This window comes from Rhineura floridana, chromosome 2, assembly GCF_030035675.1.
Source record: "Rhineura floridana isolate rRhiFlo1 chromosome 2, rRhiFlo1.hap2, whole genome shotgun sequence".
NCBI lineage: Eukaryota > Metazoa > Chordata > Lepidosauria > Squamata > Rhineuridae > Rhineura > Rhineura floridana.
In genome coordinates, this window is record NC_084481.1 from 96,886,009 (window position 1) to 96,905,501 (window position 19,493).

General features: G+C 41.9%; 1 protein-coding gene across 1 annotated transcript; it reads left to right on the forward strand.

Moving 5' to 3' along the window:
• The first annotated feature begins 10,105 nt into the window (after positions 1-10,105).
• On the forward strand, positions 10,106-17,891 carry LOC133377945 (olfactory receptor 5M11-like). Its single transcript, XM_061612738.1, has 2 exons — positions 10,106-10,119; positions 16,937-17,891. The coding sequence occupies exons 1-2, from the start codon at positions 10,106-10,108 to the stop codon at positions 17,889-17,891; spliced, it is 969 nt and encodes a 322-aa protein (XP_061468722.1).
• Positions 17,892-19,493: the final 1,602 nt, after the last annotated feature.

A 19,493-nucleotide genomic window follows, 5' to 3' on the forward strand; every position in this document is an offset into this window, starting at 1 on the left:
GGCCAGGACCTCCCCCCCCCCCGCTGACCTACCAGGGCTCATCCGGCTATGCCTACAGATAGATCACCGGATGGAAGGAAGGCGCCTGGAAAGGAAGCAGGAGGTCCCGAGATACTCAGCCTCGGCATCCTGCAACAAGACCCTTCCCACTGCAGGGATGGCAGGTAATGCAACTGAGGGACAGGGAGGGGCTAGGCCAAGACTGTCGGAAGAAGAAAAGGAAGGATGACGCCGGGAACGTTTATGCTTTTATTGTTCAAAGCCGGGCCATGTGGCCAGAGACTGTGGACTGAAAGGGGGGAAAGCCGAGCCGTTGGGAAACTAGAACACCCAGTCCACGTGCAGGCCGGTGGACTGGGGGCAGCGTTGTATAAAGGCCCCCCAACGATCCAACCTCCCTCAAAGGGGGTGTTGGTCTCGCCTATTCGGATTACAACTTCCAGAGGAGTGGTGTTTAATTCCACTGCCTTAATTGACAGTGGAGCCTCCACAAATTTTATTGATGCAAAGTTAGTCAAGCATCATGGAATTTCCCGGTGGAAACTGGACGCTCCCCTAGCTGTGGAGACTATCGATGGGAGACCCCTGAAGTCAGGAGGGGTGACACAAGCCACGGAGGAAGTGAAACTTCAAATCCCTGGGCACGAAGAGTTCATTTCGCTATACATGTCAGATCTCTCGAACTTTGAGGTGATTCTGGGAATGCCCTGGCTAGCAAAGCATGAACCCAAAATAAGTTGGAAGGAGGCAGTGGTGTGGTTCACCTCACAGTATTGCCAGGAGAACTGTCAACCTGAAGGAATCAAGAACACCTTAGCGGGGGCAGTGCAAGAGATCGAGCAAGTGACCCTGCCGCCAAAGTATGAAGAATTCAAAGATGTGTTTGATGAAAAAGAGGCAGAGACTTTACCCCCCCACCGCCCTTACGACTGTGCGATTGACCTAGTGCCAGGAGCCAGCATCCCATCAGGGAGAATCTACTCTCTCACAGAGAATGAGAGGGAGGCCCTGAAGGAATTCCTGGATAAAAACCTGAGGCGAGGATTCATACGCCCCTCACAATCCCCTGCTGGAGCGCCACTATTGTTTGTGAAAAAGAAGGGGGGGAACTCAGACCCTGTAACGACTATCGCGCATTGAACCAGATCACCATCCCCAACAGCTACCCGCTGCCCCGATCTCAGAGTTGCTGGACCGACTGCGCTCTGCAAAAATCTTCACGAAGTTGGATTTGAGAGGAGCGTACAATCTGATCAGAATGAAGGAGGGAGATGAATGGAAAACAGGATTCTTGACCGCTTACGGACAGTATGAATACCTGGTCATGCCGTTCGGGCTTTGTGAAAGTCCAGCAATTTTTCAAAAATTCATGAACGACGTGTTTAGAGACTTGTTGGACACGTATGTAATCTGTTACTTAGATGATATCCTGGTGTTCTCAAAGAACCAGGAAGACCACGACCAGCATGTGAAGACGGTGTTGAAGAGACTGAGAGAAAATCACCTGTATGCTAAATTAGACAAATGTGGATTTGACCTCAAGTCTCTAGACTTCCTTGGATATCGAATCTCAGCGGAAGGCGTGGAGATGGACCCAGGGAAAGTAAGCTGCATATTGGACTGGGGCCAACCTGTCACCAAAAAGGATGTACAACGGTTTTTGGGGTTTGCCAATTATTGCAGAAAGTTCATTCCAGGGTTTTCCAAATTAACAGCTCCTCTGACTGACTGTTTAAGGGGGAAGAAGAAGTTTCAATGGACAGAGAACGCCACCGAGGCCTTTGAGGAGCTGAAGAGAAGGTTTGCTACTGAGCCCATTCTGCGCTTTGCTGATCCGAACCGCCCTTTCGTAGTGGAAGCAGATGCTTCAGATTTTGCCATTGGGGGGGTCCTGCTACAATTAGACCAAGAAGGGAAGGAGCTGCACCCCTGTGCGTACTTTTCTCGGAAGTTAAAGCCTGCAGAGAAGAACTACACAGTTTGGGAGAAGGAGCTGCTGGCCATCAAGGACTCTTTTGAAAACTGGAGACAATACCTAGAGGGGACCTCTCATCGAATTGAAGTGCGCTCCGACCACAAGAATCTTGAAAGCCTCCAAACAGCCAGAAAGCTGAACCAGAGAGAGATAAGATGGTCCCAGTTCTTCACTAGGTTTAACTTCCAGATTACTTACCATGCCCAAGCCAAAAACCAGAGAGCGGATGCCTTATCCAGACAGCCACAATACAAAGAAAGTGAATCCGAGGACCAGCCTCAGTACGTAATCCCGCCAGAGAAATTAACGTTGGGAGTATGCCAGCCTTGATGGGAAGAGGAACTCAAAAAGGCACAAGAAGATGCAGACATGCTAAAATATCAGCAGGAGACGGGACAAGCTCAAGACTCAGAAGTAACCTTTCACTGGAGAAATGGACTGTTATGGTTCAAAACCACCAAATATGTGCCAGAAGGGGAATTAAGGCTCAGAATCCTATGCCAGTGTTATGATTCCATCACAGCGGGACACTTTGGGATTTACAAGACCATTAAGAATGTGGCCAAGGACTTCTGGTGGCCTAAAATGCGTCGGGATATTGAGAGTTATGTAAAGTTCTGCTCTGTCTGTCTGCGGACAAAAACACAAACAGGGAGACCAGCAGGACTGTTACAACCGTTGCCTGTCCCACACGAACCCTGGAAGGACCTCTCCATGGATTTTATAACTGATCTACCCAAGTCCCAAGGAATGACAGCCATCTTAGTAGTGGTGGATCTACTTACCAAAATGGCACACTTTCTTCCTTGTGCAGGGGCCTTAGATGCTAAAGAAATGGCCAAGTTATTCATAAAAGAAGTCTACCGGCTGCATGGATTGCCAAACAGCGTAGTCTCAGACCGAGGAACTCAGTTCACAGCCAAATTTTGGAGAGCAATGTGGAAACAGTTGCAGACGGAATTAAAACTCTCCTCCGCCCATCACCCCCAGACAGATGGGCAGACGGAACGCTTGAACGTCGTTTTGGAAAGATATTTACGAAGTTATGTGTCCTATCAACAGACTGACTGGGTATCATATTTGCATTTTGCAGAGTTCGCCTACAACAATTCTCTGCACTCCAGCACTCAACAAACCCCATTCTTCACTAATTATGGATTCCATCCTAAAGTCTTTCCAAGCAGCTCAGAAGGAATGCTGGTACCGGCAGCTGAGAACTTCCTTAAGGAATTGCAAGCGGCGCAACAGACACTGAAACAGCAGTTAAACGAAGCCAAAACGGAGTACAAGCGAGTTGCTGACCTGCACAGGAAGGAGGGCCCCCCCCTTCAACCGGGAGACCAGGTATGGCTGTCCACCCGCTTCCTCCAGATGCCGGGCAAATGTAGAAAATTACAAGACAAGAGGGTGGGTCCTTTCGAAATAGAAACTCAAATCAATCCCGTGGCGTACCGACTGAAGCTGCCTGACACGTTTAAAATACATCCTGTGTTCCATCGATCCCTCTTAACGAAAGCCGCCCCTCCCAGTGAGTTACGGCCGGAGGAACCTCCCAGAGCTCCACTCCTGGTAAATGAGCAGCTTGAGTTTGAAGTTGAGGAGATCTTAGATTCCAGGATCAGACGCCACAAGCTGCAGTACTTGATTCACTGGAAAGGCTATGGGGTGGCTGACAGATCATGGGAAGATGCAGCTGGTGTGCATGCTCCAGAATTGGTAAAACTTTTCCATCAACGTTTTCCCCACCGTCCCAAGCCAGACAAGGGGAGGGAGGCATAGCCTGGGAGGGGGGATGGTGTCGGAAGGCAGAGCTGGGGTCCCAATCCCGGGGAGCTGGATCCCGGAGAGTTGGGAGAAGAGTATTCGGATGGATGGCAGAGGGAAGGGGGAGGAACTTCCCCCCTTTGGAGCGAAGACGAAACAGAGGAACTGCCAGTGATAAGGTCGCTTAGCAACGGGGAGCCTGAGCCCTCCCTGGACATTCTCACGCCTCCCCCTCTTTCAGGCTCAGAGCAAGAGGGGAAAGAGGGAGGGCTGCTCACAGCCGAAAAGCGGGGAGGCAGTTTACCATCAGCCCCTCCCCTATCCCCCATCCTGGAATCGGAAACTTCAGAAGAGGAGGGGGTGATGCTTCCCCCCTCACCGGGCACATGCAGACAGCTGAAAAGACAGGAGAGAAGGGGGGAAGGCGGGCAGTACCTGAGGGGCAGTTAAGGAGGAGCGAAAGATTGCGCGCCCATTTGGCCCCTTCTTAAAGAACAGGCGGGAAGAAGTCCCTTGCTCTGTCAACTTTCTCCCAATGCCGCAGGACCTGTATCCCTGTATTGCTTCATGAGAAAACGCAGTCTTTGTTTGGACATTACCCTAATAAAACACGAATTAACTACAGCCGTTGGTCTGGTTCCTGAGTCACATCCTGGGCCTGACAGCAGCATAACTGAACTAAAATAACAGATTCCAACATGGAAGATTCAGAAAAGCCAGAAGAATGTTCTACCCTTTCCATTACTAAATCTGACTGTCGCAGCTAGGGATGTACATCAGATTCGGATGAATCCTGGATAGAAGAGGAGTGCCTCAGAGGGATTTTGAGGTTGGTGAAGCAAGATCTGTATGAGGTGGCACAAGGCAAAGTGGGGATCCTTGAAGTGCTTTGTGATGTCTTGGCAATCCCAATGTTAAAAAAAAAATGCTGCAGGCAAGTATCTGCTAAAAGTAAAACAAAATGTTTCTCAGGTTACCATATAAGAAAAATGCCAGAGTGAGGTAACAGGGGAAGAAAGAGCAAACACCATTGTGGAATAGAGGAAGAGGGTTTGCTCCATGACATTGCTTGTAAGTAGAGGAAACAATTTAACTAGAAAGTGAATCACTTTTAGTTCCCCCCTCCCAATAACTTTAAACGTGCCTAGTGCCTCTGAACTTATTTTTCTGCAATTTGACAGTTTTCTTAACCAGGGGCACCTTTCTCATGTCTGTGATATCTAAGCTTATTGCTTACAAAACTCTAGAGGAAATTGATAACTGCGTTATAGAGATATAGAGATAAGCATAATGGATGTTTAGTTGAATGCCTGCATTAATATAAAATGTTCCACACCCAAAGTTAACTAATGGATGCTGGTAAAACCTACCTCAGTGAGGAAGGAGGCAATCCCACAGTCTCCAGAGTCTGCTGAAAGCTGAATGAAGTAGAAAGCTTTATAGTCACCTATGAGTCAAGTGACATAGCTTCTGAAATGGCTCTTCTGTTCCAAATGTTTTCTAGAGCCTTGAGAGTAATTAGTGTTCTCTGTGGGATTCTTAGGGGCTGCTGCTAACAATGAAAATGTGCCCCCCTTTTTTTCCTGTTTAATTGGACTATGGTATTATGACCTATTGAACTAATTCACTAACAGGCAAAAAAATCTTGCTGTTTAAGAACGTACCTATAGCCCACAGATATTTCTATCAAACTTTAAAAAGCAGAGAAATTGGGCAGCTATAATGAATGCACCAGGGGAGCAGGAGACCTGACCTCCTTTCTGAGATATTGTACTGCCCTACAAAGTTGTAAAAATGCAAACACAATTTGGGTTGGTCTTTCACAGTCCAGTCCACTTCTGGTGTATCTTAAAAGAATTTGGTAACCTGTGCCTCTGAAAACCTTTTTAAAAAGTCAGATCAACGAAATGATTCCATATAAAACTATTGATTTTTTTTTTTTGCTTTTTAATCTGGGAGGCAAGAAATGGGATCCTGTGCAAGTTTGCTGAGAATGGATTGATCATTTGCATGCTTATCGAGTTCAATGGGATTAACTCCCTTGCAATCATGCTTAGGATAGGTGAAACTGATCATGGGGGATAGGGGAGGAAGGGCAGAGAGGAGGAGGGGGATGGGAGCAGGCTGGAGAGGGAGGGGAGGAGGACAGGTTTGTTAATTTGCATTCTTATTGAGCTCAATGGGATTTTCTCCCATGCAATCATGCTTAGGATAGGTGAAACTGATCATGGGAGAGAAGAAGAGTGGGGTGGAATGGGCAGGGAAGGAGAAGAAGAAACAAGAAGGGCAGAAGAAGGGGGAGGAATGGAGAGGAGAGGGGAAGGAGAGAAGGGAAGAGGGAGAAGGAGAGGAGATAGGGGGAGGGGAGGGGAGGGGAGGGGAAAGGCAGGCTTGATCATTTGTATGCTTATTGAGTACAATGGGATTTACTGCCATGCAATCATGCTTAGAATACATAAAACTGACTGTGGAGAAGGAGGAGGGGGAGGGAACAGGAGAGGGAAGGAGGAAGTGAATGGGAGGAGGAGGAGGGGGAAAGAGGGGGGATTGGAAGAGGAGGGAGCGGGGAATGGGAAGGAGGGGCAAAGGATAGGGGAGGAGCAAAAGGAAACAGATAGGAGGAGGAGGAGGAGGGAAGGGCAGGTTTGATCATTTGCATGCCTTTTGAGTTCAATGGGATTTATTCCTATACAATCATGCTTAGGATAGGTGCAACTGACCTGGGGGAGGGGCAAGGAGAGGGGAAGGAGGAGAGAGGGAGGAGGAGGGGATTGGGTGGGTGGGCACAGGTCAGAGGGAAAGCCCCTTTCCAAAAGGAAAACACTGTGAACTCTATCATTGTTTTTCAGGGTTTCCCCCACCTTTTTATTCTACATCAGGCACATGAGGCCTCCCACCCAAATATAAACCAAAACTGTCCCTGGCCACATCAGGTCTTTATTTCACTTTAGACAGTTATGGTTTCCCCCAAAGAATCTTGGGAAACATAGTTTGTGAAGGGTGCTGAGAGTTGTTAGGAGAGGCCCTATTCCCCTCACAGAGCTAAAGTCCCTAGAAGAGGGGCTGACTGTTAAACTGCTCTGGCCACTGGAGCTCTGTCAGGGGAATAGGAGTCTTCTAACAACTCTCAGCACCTTCACAAACTACACTTCCTAGGATTCTCTGAGGGAAGCCATGACTGTCTAAAGTGGAAAAAAATGTCTGGCGTTGGTGTGGTACCCTGATTAGCCAAGCCAAATGGCTGTGAGTTTGGCTTTTAGAACACTGACAATTCTTACTAAGCGTGCTTGGTGCTATGATAAACTTCAATGTTAAATTTCTTAAATTCATTAAAAATCAGCCAGGCATTTTTTTTATCTTTTAAACTGTAGAAGATGAAGGTCAGAGTATGGGGCAAGGTCAGTAACAGGATTACAGGTACTCTGTGAACTTTTAATTAATTTCAACATATTATGAGACCACTGACAAAAAAAATTGCAACATGCGTCTGGATGTTTTTTCTCTTGTTTTACACTTTGAACTCTTGATTCTCTCTGACTGTTTTGTAAATCACCATGAAAACTTAAGAGGGTTGTTAAGCAAGCATTTCTGAGTTCAGGACTATACATTTTGTAAGGTTTTGTTTTGAAGTGAGGTTATGGGAAGCATCAGAATGGCATGGGGGTATTTTCAATTTAACATTGCAAAATGCAAAAAATCCATGCTGGCTATAATATACAGACACTCTTGTGAGTGTATAATATAATCCAGTAATTCAGTAGATAACGTGTAGGCCTGAAGAGATGGGTGTTCTTGTTTTCTTATAGATTTGACCATGTCGTTCTTTCAGTTCATCATCCATGGAAAGGGAATAATGATGAGCAACTTTCCAGAATTGTTAGTAGATAGGGCTAGTGGAACGTGAAACATTCTGAACATGGAAAATGAAATAGAAAAAATTGAAAATAATACTAGGAATGATTACAGAAGAGACATTAAGTATTAAAAGTAAAGCCAGTGTAATAATCATATCCTTATCATATATACTAATGGTGAACTCTTTCCAAGAGTGTTGATCTTTATGTGGCTAAACTGTATCATTCATGCACAAGTGGGAAATATCAACAGCCTTGGGGTAACCCCATATTTTGCAGAACGGCCAAAAATAATCAGGGGAAAAACCAGAAGGGAAGTGGGAACTCAAATACAGCCCAATGAAGTCTTGTGTAACTTGTAAATATCTTTATGGACACAAAGCATTTGTACTTGACCAGCATGTTCAGCAGGCACAGATTGCTAACTGCCTGTTAGAGAAAGACCAGGAAACTAGAGGGGGTGAAATGGGTCTCTTGAAAAAGGATATGGCTGGCTGGCTGGAACCTTGAACAGGATCACTCCATGTTGTAACATTGTGTTGCAAGTCCCACTCGAAGCAACTCTTCAGGTGGGGCAGAGCCACAGCATTGGCTTTCCGGCAGGTGTGTCATTGCCATTTAGCAGGAAGGATAGAGGAGAGGTGACAGTGAAGTTTGTACAGTGCAAATGCACCAGGAGAGCCAATCTGGCAATCCACATCAACCTCCCTGCTGCTTTGCCCCTCCCCCTCTCAGTAAACAGCAACACACCTGCCAGAATGCTAGTGTTGTTGCTCCACCCCACCTGATGAGCTGCTCCATCCCACCCACTTGTATATACGAATAATGAACTCAGTTATGAGAGTTATGTAGCCAAAATGGGGCTTCTGAGAAAGAAGAGGAACAAACTTCTATACTGTTAGGGCAGTATGACAATGAAACCATTGCCTATGGAGGACGTGGGCTCTCCAACATTGGAGGCATTCAAGAGGATATGCTTTAACTTGGATTCCTGCATTGAACAGGGGGTTGGACTTGATAGCCTTATGGCCCCCTTCCAACTCTATGATTCTAAGAGGAAGGTCTCAACATGTTTGGGGAAAACCTAGGATATGCAGATACAGAAAATAATCTTTTTTTGTGGAGATGGCCACAGAATGCTGAGTGTCTGCTGAGGGGGATGTATGAAATACTGGGGATTTTTAATCTTTGATTCATCTCAGTGAACCAAAGTTTTGAGGCCTGCAATAGGAAACAATCCTGGGAAACAACCTCTCTGTGAACTCTGAGTAGCTACATATTATAGAAGCCTGAGGATACAGACATCCTGACTCTCATCGAAATTTGGGGAATATTGCCCAAGTGAGAAGCAAGTGCTTCTGACAAATGAAGAAATTGTCTGCAAGAAATTGTCTGCATAGTGTTTATGATAATCTTGACCTTTAGAAGGAGACAGGATAGTCAAATTACCTGAAACATCAGGAATTTCCAGTTGGGAGACTGTAGTGATTATTTGGAAATTTATCTGGGAATGGTTTCTGGAAAAAAGATTCCTCGACTGGTAATCCTAAACCCTTCTATTGTCTTTACCCAGCATGTCTGCATCTTCCTGGTCACATTTACAATGGGTTTTAGTTCATTTAGAAAAAGTATAAAACACAGGAAGTTTGAAGGGGTCATCAGTTCCTCTCCTGGAGGGCTCCAACAGCTGCCTTACTTCCCAGCTACATTGGGCCAAATGCTCAACTTCAGAACTAAGGACTTGGGTGAGCTTTTTCAAATCTAGTGCAGGTTACACGAGGGTGAAACTTTGGCTCATCAAGCTAGATACAAAAGTCTCTCCCAGCTTTAGACTCACAGCAACTCTTCAGGAAAGGTAGACCCAATTCAAGCTCCTTTCTTTTCTTTTCTCCTCTGTGTGAATAAACTGAACTTGGAGATGTGCATAGGGTTTAGCTTCTTTACTTTTAGTCTATCTAGCACGATAGAATGAACAAATGAATAATAGTCAGAACGCTGCTAGCTATTGACTGTAATTGTAAACTGCAATATTTTTCCTTGCTTCCTCTATTAATAAAACCAACCTTTATTTTACTTTCAGTGTGCTTTATCGGGTTAAGGGTAGAGTTATACACATTTTAGAGTGACATGCGGATGAACTCCAGCAAAAGATCTTGCTACCCTCACAATAGAGGTACTTGAATTTCTAGTGAGCTATACTCATGAGGAAATTCAAAAGTCCATTTATAACAGAGAGGAGTATGGAAAACCAGACACAGGAGAATATAAAGAAGCATTGTAAAAGGAGATATGTTGTTGTTATGTGCCTTCAAGTTGATTACGACCTATGGCGACCCTATGAATCAGCGACCTCCAAGAGCATCTGTCATGAACCACCATGTTCAGATCTTGTAAATTCATGTCTGTGGCTTCCTTTATGGAATCAATCCATCTCTTGTTTGGTCTTCCTCTTTTTCTACTCCCTTCTGTTTTCCCCAGCATTATTGTCTTTTCTAGTGAATCATGTCTTCTCATGATGTGTCCAAAGTATGATAACCTCAGTTTCATCATTTTAGCTTCTAGTGATAGTTGTGGTTCTAACACCCAATTATTTGTCTTTTTCGCAGTCCATGGTATGCACAACGCTCTCCTCCAACACCACATTTCAAATGAGTTGATTTTTTTGGAGCACTCCAAATAGAAACATTGTGCTAAAGGTCCTATTTGTGGATATAACATATCCTATGTGATTCCAATATACAGTAGGGTCCCACTCATTCGGCAGGTTAGGTTCCAAACCCCCGCTGAAAAGCAGATCAGCTGTAACGCAGGGGTCTGGAAACTAACCCGCTGGTCGCGCTGGAGGAAGAGAAGATCACAGCTGATCTTCCCCTCCTCTGGCACAATCAGCTCGAGTGCGGGAGTCTGATCGTGCCAGAAAAGGAGGAGATCAGCTGCCGAAAAGCAGGGTGCCAAGAAGCAGGGCCCTACTGTATATTGGAATTGAGACTGCGGTTACAGTGCAAACTTTGAGCTAGTCAATAATTTGAAATGAACTGAATTATGTTTTTCATTAATTAGTTGGATAGTTCTTCATCTTTGCAGTGCAGTTTGAGCAGGACATATATAAGGTTATTCTGGCATTTCCTCTCCTGCAAACTCCACAGGACAGAGAGAGAGAGAGAGAGAGAAGGTGCATGCAATACAGGACTTTTTTTTGCAAAGCATTTGTTTTTGTTTGTGTTTTTACAATATCATCACAACAATATGAAGACAAGATAAATTTAAAAAGTATTGGCCTGGTTCACACTTAAAAACTAAGACAAGCAATTACTAAGCATGAACACACAAACATCTGAGGGAGACAAATCACAAGTCCAGGTTCAGATATAATGCAAAGCCGAACTATATCTGCACTTCATGCATCTGACAAGGTGAGCTTGAGTCCACAAAAGCTTGTGCCATAATACATTTGTGAGCCTTCAAAATGCCACAGGACTCTTTGTTGTTTTTGCTGCAAGAGACCAAGATGGTCGGCTACCCCTCTGGAAATTGCCACAAGGTGATTAACGATGTGCATGTGAAGGGGTGTGAGAGCCTTATTCCCATTCTAGTCTCTGCTCAAGTTTGGCAAAAGGAGCAAGTCTTAGTAGTGGTGTTATATCAGGAGTGATAAATAGGTGTTTAATTCCTCCACTGCTCAGAGAAATTCCCCAGAAAGAACTCCACTACTAGAATACAGGAAACTGCCTTATACCAGGTGAGACCATTGCTTCATCTGGCTCACAACTGTCCACGCTGACTGGTAGAGCCTGTCCAGAATTTCAGACCAGGAGTTTTCTCCCAGCTGTACCTGGAGATCCTGGGGATTTAGCTTGGGACCTTCTGCATGCAAAACAGATGTTCCACCACAAAGCCACAGTCCCCACACAATACTGGAAAATGTATTGTAAAATTTAGTAGTACAGCACTGATAACTAATACACATTGTTCATGAGTAGTTTAAGGAAGCCAGCATTAGCATTCAGGAGATGCTTACTTTATTGAGCTAGAAGTGAGGAGCCAGAAGTGGAGTCCCACTCGAGTATGTCATATTCTTAAGACCTACATTAAGTAATGCAACTGGGGCAAAACATATACCAGTGGCTAAGGGCCATAATGTTAACCATAGCTGCATCACCATGCAGCTAGGGGATAGAATGCTAATATGAACATGACTCTACATTCTTCCTAAGCTTGCTAATCAAGTGAGACCAGAGATGTTTTATACTGCAGCATTTAAGTGGGTTTGGCTTTCTATGGTAGGAGAGACCACTGAAAACGTAAGGCTTTTTGTATTTTTGTGGGTCTTTTATTTTTTTTGTAAACATAAAAGTAGAGCATAGCTGGAGGCAAACAGCTTTTATCCCATTTCAAATCCCCAGAGACACTTGCACCTCCAAGAAGCTTCCAGAGCTTTAAGTCTGCCCCAATCTGTATTTCCTGCCATACGTTCCAAACATTGTCCTATTGATCTGTCATACACACTCACTTGCCCTCAAACTGATGGTTCTCTCCTTTTAAAACATTCAAGGGATGTTTCAAATGGGAAATGGGGCACTATTTCCCAGTCATTCCAAGCCATTAGCCAGCAATCTATTTAACAAAGGTATGTCCAGGCCTGCATTTGTAACTATTACATGTCTCCCTCCATCCCATGAAGGAATTATATATATCTGATCACCTCTTCTTCAGCTAGGCTATGACCTTTACAAAAAGAGTTTGGTTTCTCCTCCCAAAAAACCTAATAGGGAATATAAACATAAATATGCTTTCCTATTCTCAACAACCCTAGGGAAAAGAAATTGTTGACTTCTGAGGCTCTGGTAGTACAATGATTGTGTTATGTCTTTGGGGAGCCATGTATGTTGTTTGATGGCATTGGTGATCACATGTCCTGCAGCTAAGGATGACTGTATAAAATTATCTTTCTGTGTAGCTCCAATGTCAGTGCTCTGGACTCTGCGTGGAAATACCTCCAGCATTTTTTGCATTGGTAGGTTGAAAATAGATGTAGAAGGGATTCATAATATGTCCTGGTTATTTGGTATTACTCTGTATAGTACCTGTGGGGGGAAAAAAACTTTGTTCCACTATGAGCAACTATAGGACTGTGATGTCCTGTGATTAGGGTGGCCATTGATTCATCACCAAAAAAATGAGGACACCAGCTGGCATATAATGTGTATATGCTGGTTTATATTTGGAGGTGTAAATGTTGAAATAATTACTATAAAGTAAATAGAAATACAATATATCTCACCATAGTGGTGAAGACTGACTGGATCACCTGTCTGCCTGCTCAGTCTACTGTCCAGGTTCTAACTGCTGATGAGCAACCTCAAGGTCTCTGCTCTCCCTTCTCCTGGCTCTTTATTTTTACTTGGACTTGGACCAGACAGCCCTTCAAATGGAGGATATCTTCATATTGAGAAATGTACTCTGAGAGCCCCTCAAATGTGAAAAGTAGGAGACATAGCACTCTACCTGTGATTGTGGCATGAACTTTTCACACTGGATTCCTATTTTCCTCTATTCTTTCAAGAGGAATTACAGGTATTTGAGGCCTGAATTGTAGACTGGAAAAAGCAAGGAGTAAAAAGAATGGGTGGGTGAGGAAGGGACGCATCTTCCTTTTATCTTGCCTTATATCTCTAAGCAGCACTTCCAAGACCAGAATAAATAAAAGGGGAGATAATGGACATCCCTGTCTTGTACCCTTTTGTATTTCACATGAATCCGTTAAATCTCCATTAACAAATCTGAGCCTTCTGAGATGTATAAATCGATCTAATCCATTTTATAAAATTGTCTCCAAAATCCATTTGCTCCAAAACCTGAAACATAAATTTCCAATTCAAATTATCAAATGCTTTCTCAGCATCTAAGAAGATCAAAGTTACTTGTTTATCATTTCGTTGTTCTAAATATTCCAACACATTCAAGACATTCCTAACGTTGTCACGTAATTGTCTTTTAGGTAAAAACCCCGATTGATCTTCCTGGATAAATTGTTGCAATATTATTTTCATTCTTTCTGCCAAAATCATTGTAAAAATTTTATAGTCATTATTCAATAGAGATATCGGCCGATAATTTTTTGTTTTAGTTAAATCTTGCTCCTCTTTGGGTATTAATGTTATGTTAGCATTTTTCCAACTATCCGGTATTTTTCCCTCTTGCAAAATAGAATTCATTGTATACTGTAAAGGTAACAAAAGTTCTTCCTCCAGACATTTATAGTACACTGCAGATAACCCATCTGGTCCTGGCGCCTTTCCTGATTTAATTTTGCTTATAGCTTCAGATATCTCTCTTGACGTAATAGGACCATTAATAGCTTGTCTCTGAAAGTCTGTAATTTTAGGCAAATTCTCTTTAGATATATACTCTTCTATTTTTTCAGATGGGATTTCCTGACACTTGTACAATGTTGAATAATATTGATGAAAAATCTTTTTGATTTTTACATTATCTGTCAGCATCTCATCTCCTTCTTGTATCTTTAAAATAATATTTTTTTACGTTCTTTTCTTAATTTATATGCTAACCATTTCCCCGGTTTATTTGCAAATTCAAAAGTCCTTTGTTTAGCAAAATTTAATTTCCTTTCAATTTCTCTAACTGTCAGCATTGATACTTGATTCTGTAACATTTTAATTTGATTTACAATAAAAACTTTAGTTGGATTCTTTTTCAATTCTTCCTCTTTTTGTTTTATTTCTTCCAAAATTAATTGCATTTTCTGTTGTTTCTTTTTTTTAATTCAGAGTTACATTTAATAAAATATCCCCTCATAAATGCCTTACTTGTATCCCAGACAATATTTTCATTTGTTCCTTTATGTAAATTATGTTCAAAAAACTCTTTTAATTTCTTCTTACATTCTTGTACTATTTTATCATTCTGTAATAAGGATTCATTTAGTCTCCATCTAAATCCAAGATATTTTTTTTTGAAAGTTAATATCACAGGATTGTGGTCCGAAAAAGTTTTTGGTAATATATCCATTTTAAAAGTATCTTTCACTAGATTTTTGGACATCCAAATCATATCAATCCTCGAGAATGTTTTATGTCTTTCTGAAAAATAAGTAAATTCCTTTGCGTTATCATTTATATATCTCCAGGTATCCACCAATTCTAAATTTTCCATCAATTCAAAGCAAATATTCAGTAATTTACCCTGTGTCTCTTTAATATTTTTTTCAGAAAGTCTATCAATTTTTGGTGAGATTACCCCATTCCAATCACCCATGACACACCAATGATCATATGAAAACTCTGACAATTTTTCCATAAGTCCTGTGTAAAACCTTGTTTTATCTTCATTGGGGGCATAAATACCCACTATCAAAATTTTTATGTCCTGTAAAGTAATTTCAACCCCCACAAATCTACCACTATCATCCAGTAATATCAGGTTGGGAAGCAATTGTGGGTTAATGTAAAGAACAACTCCATTTTTTTTTAATCCAGCCGAAATAAATTCTTCACCCAAATTTTTACAAATCAAATATTTGGAATCTTTCTTCTTAATATGAGTTTCTTGTAAACAAATTATATCCAATTTTAATTTTTTCAAATAATGAAACACTTTCTTCCTCTTCTGCGCCGTGTTGGCTCCATTTATATTCCAAGTTAGATATTTGTAATCCATCTTTAAGCATGTATTTTAAAATGTACCTGATGCTCCCTTTAATCCATCATCTTCCTTCCCCTCCTCTGCATGTTCCTGTTGACTGTTTCCCAGGAATTATATCCATATCTTTGAGTTTATCTTCTTCCATGTCTTTTGAAGCTTTTCTCAAGAAATCCCTTGCTTTTTGAACAGTATTCAATCGATATTTCTGTTGTCTGAATGTAAAAATCACTCCTTCTGGAACATCCCATCTAAATTGAATTTTCCATTGCTTAAGTTTTTCTGTAAAGAAAGCATATTCTTTTCTCTTACGCAAAAGTCTAATAGGAATTTCTTTCATCACCAGTATTTCCTTATCATCAATTTTAAAGGTATTATTGAAGTGTTGTTGCAATACCATATCTCTGGTCGTCTTTTTTATAAAGTGAACAAGCACATCTCTTGGAATTTTTTTCATTGTTGCATATCTGGAATTAATTCTATAAACTTTATCTATTTCAAATTTCATCCGATCTTCATTCCAATCCAAAAATTTTACTAAGGCATTAACAATTTTATCTCTAATATCTTCCCCTGTTTCCTCAGGGATTGCACAAAATCTCAGACAATGTTCTTTATTTCTCATTTCAATCACAGCCATGTAGTCCAAATTTTTTTCTAATTCCAGATTTAATATATCTGTTCTATTCTCCAAGATTTGTACCTTTTCTTTTGTATTTTTTACATCCTCTATTATTTGCCCAATTGTCCCTTTAATCTCATCCACTTGTGTTTTAATATGGTCTTTTATATCTTTCAATTCAATTTTCATTTCTTGTTTTAGATCACTAATCCCTTCCATTATTTTTGAAACATATCTGAGGGTATAACCCCTTCCTGTGGATCAATTGAACCTCTTCGCTCCTGAGCCTTAGCTGCTTTTCTGGTTGTCATTCTCAAAAGAAGCCTTTAATTTCTGATATTAACCACTGTTCCAAAACCTAGAGGCTGTCTATTTCTCTTTTTTTTTTCCTCCACCAACAAAAGAGTTAATATTCCAGGCCTGTTATTATAGTCCGGCCAGCATAGCTATTATCTACGTCCAGGAATCCAAAACAATTCTGGTTCACAACACCAAGCAATTAGTAACATGTACGAACAGCAGATTCGTCCAAAAAGGAATAATCCAAGGAGAAAAATAGTTCCATAGTTCCATCTGTTTTTAAACTTTATAACTCCAAATTCAGTCCAGCTTTTGTCGTAAAAAATATATAAGTTATTTACATTTTCTTTCTTCCTTAATTATATTTAAAAGAGAAAAAGTATGACTCACCCAGATTTCTCAATTGCTGATTCGTAAACAAATCCCTTTTACTGTAGTAATTTAAGCCAAATGATAAGATTTAGACAGAAGGAGGATCGCTGGTTAAGAACATTTTTAAGAAGAAAAAATGCCTCGCTTTTTTTTCAGTACAGCTTGTTGGAAGTCCTGACCTCGTCTTCAGCAACATGTTTTTATGTGCATTCCTCCATAGAAATTATTCTCTCCTGTGAAGGAAAGAAATTGTGTCAGTGTCTACGCAAACTAAGAAAGAAACCCAGAAAGCAAGATCCTTCAATTTCCCAGTGAAGCACAGAGACTGTTGGCATTTCTTCTCTCTCTCTCTCTCCTTTTTTTTTTTATCTCAGAAGATAAAATACATAGAAAAATGGTTAAAGGGAATCACACGTCAGTACCTGAATTTGTTCTCTTGGGATTTGCAGATTATCCAAAACTGCAGATTCCACTCTTTGTTTTGTTCCTGCTGGTCTACATTATTACTCTTGTGGGCAATCTGGGAATGATCACATTAATCAAGTTGGATTCCCAACTCCACACTCCCATGTACTTCTTCCTCAGCAACTTATCCTTTGTAGACATTTGCTATTCCTCCAGTGTCACACCACAGATGCTGGCAAATTTAGTAGCAGGCTATAAAGACATTTCCTTTACCGGATGCTTGACACAGTGTTATCTCTTTATTGCTCTGGGTCTCACAGAGTCCTTCATCCTGACAGTCATGGCTTATGATAGGTATGTAGCCATCTGTAATCCATTGCTGTATGAAACAAAAATGTCATGGGAGATGTGTGTCTGGCTGGTGGCAGTGCCTTCTGCATACAGTTTCCTAGATGCCATGATACAGACCATATTCACCTTCCGCCTGACCTACTGTGGCTCCAAGGTTATCAATCACTTTTACTGTGCTGACCCACCTCTCCTGAAGCTTTCCTGCTCTGACACCCATGTGAAACTCACCCTAATGTTGATCTCTGCCAGTTTCAACCTTATCAGCTTCCTGGCTATTATTCTAATCTCTTATATTTTTATTCTCACGACGATCCTGAGAATGCCCTCCACTGAAGGTAGATACAAAGCTTTCTCCACATGTGGATTCCACCTGGCAGCTGTCACCCTCTTCTATGGAACAATTTTTGTCATGTACATCAGGCGTCCTTCTAGCCTGTCTCTAGAACAGGGCAAAATAGTTTCTGTGTTCTATGTAGTGGTGATCCCCATGCTGAATCCATTGATCTACAGCCTAAGAAACAAGGAAGTCAAGGGTGCCATGAAGAGGCTGTTAGGAACGTTTTTAACTAATATACATCTCAAAGGATAATATCTGTTATTTCTTATTTCCATATACAGTGTGAAGTCTTTGCTTATACAAAGAACTGTTCTGAACACAGTGTGTTTCTGTTTCACTTGCAACCAGTGATCCCACAGGCATTAGCCAATAGATAATCATGTCAACTACTGCAGCTGCATGGGTTCAGCTCTTGATCATTTGAGATCAGAGGAAGTTTTAGATTAAATTAAATTAAATTACAGTTTAGAGCACCTGCATTTGCTGGTGCTTGTAAAATAGGAAGCTGTCTTCCACTGTTGATATAGTCTACTGTTGATAAAATCTACAGACAGAACTACGCATTGCAAATGAAATTGTGCTGCTACTAAAAAATTGCAGCCTTGCATATTGTTGTTTCCCTTCCTCCATAGCATCTATGGATATTCTGCAGGTGGAGCCAAGTCCTCAAGCTATGAGTTTCCTATCTCTGGCTGCAAGTTGCATCTAGGGCTGGGCATAGCCTCCCAATCCAACTTGGGGCCCAATCCAGTCCCCCGAACCCACTTCAGGCTAACCTGGGGACCACCCGCTTCACCCAGGATCTTGTCCCAAATTATTTCGGGGGAGGGCTAATGTTTAATTAAAGGTTTTTAAAAATACAGCCAGAAGGGAGCAAGGGAAGGACATGTTGCATCTCCTTCCCCCCTCCTTCAGCTGAGAGCAGGAGGGTTGAATTCTGTAGGGTGCTTCTTCATAAGCAGCTTCTCTGCAAGGAAACTGCTTGCAAAGGAGCACCCTGCACTGCACAAGATTGATGCCTCTGCCCAACAGCACAAACCTCAGAGCAGATTGGAGGGGGGTGGTCTGGACACATCGAGAGAGGAGGTAGGGGGGATACTGGGTAAAAGAAGCCAAACATCACCTATATATTAGGCCCAGAGGAACTGGCAGATTTCATCCCACCCAAATATACCACTGACAAGGACTGCTCTATTTGTGGTGTATTCAGAATCAAATCTTAGAACAGTAAATTCTGGATACCACTTGGATAGTTTTGGATAGGCTAGATTAATTGCTGTAAACCACCCAGAGAGTTTCAGCTGTGGGGTGGTATATAAATGTAATAAATAAATAAATAAATAAATAAATAAATAATATGGTTGTGCTGTTCCATTGGTCCCTCACAAAGCCTGTGCCTGGGTTGTTGTTAAGGGTCAGTCCCTCAAATACACCACCAAGTCTTCCTGATTTCCATTTAAAGGTATCCAGTGCTTGCCACCATTGACTAATTTTAGTGAGCAGCAGGATTCTCCTCCTGCAATAATACCCATCCACCCCTTGCACCATGGAAGGTGCACAAAGCCCAGAGAAGTAATAGATACACAGCACAGTTCTTCTCGTTTCAACTTCCTGTCTTAGTGTGTCTGCCTGAGCTTTCCTAACAACTGTGTTAGCTTATGTTACAGCAGTCAAGACTAATGTGTTGCCCAAATTAATGTGTTCTTATTTCTAGCTGTTCAATTTGATATTTCTGTTAATAAAATGAAAACTGTGTCTTAATCTAGGAGAATAAAAGGACAAAGATGTATATTTTTATTATTGTTGTGATGATGATGATGATAAATTAGCCGCCTTTCACCAAAATGTCCCAAG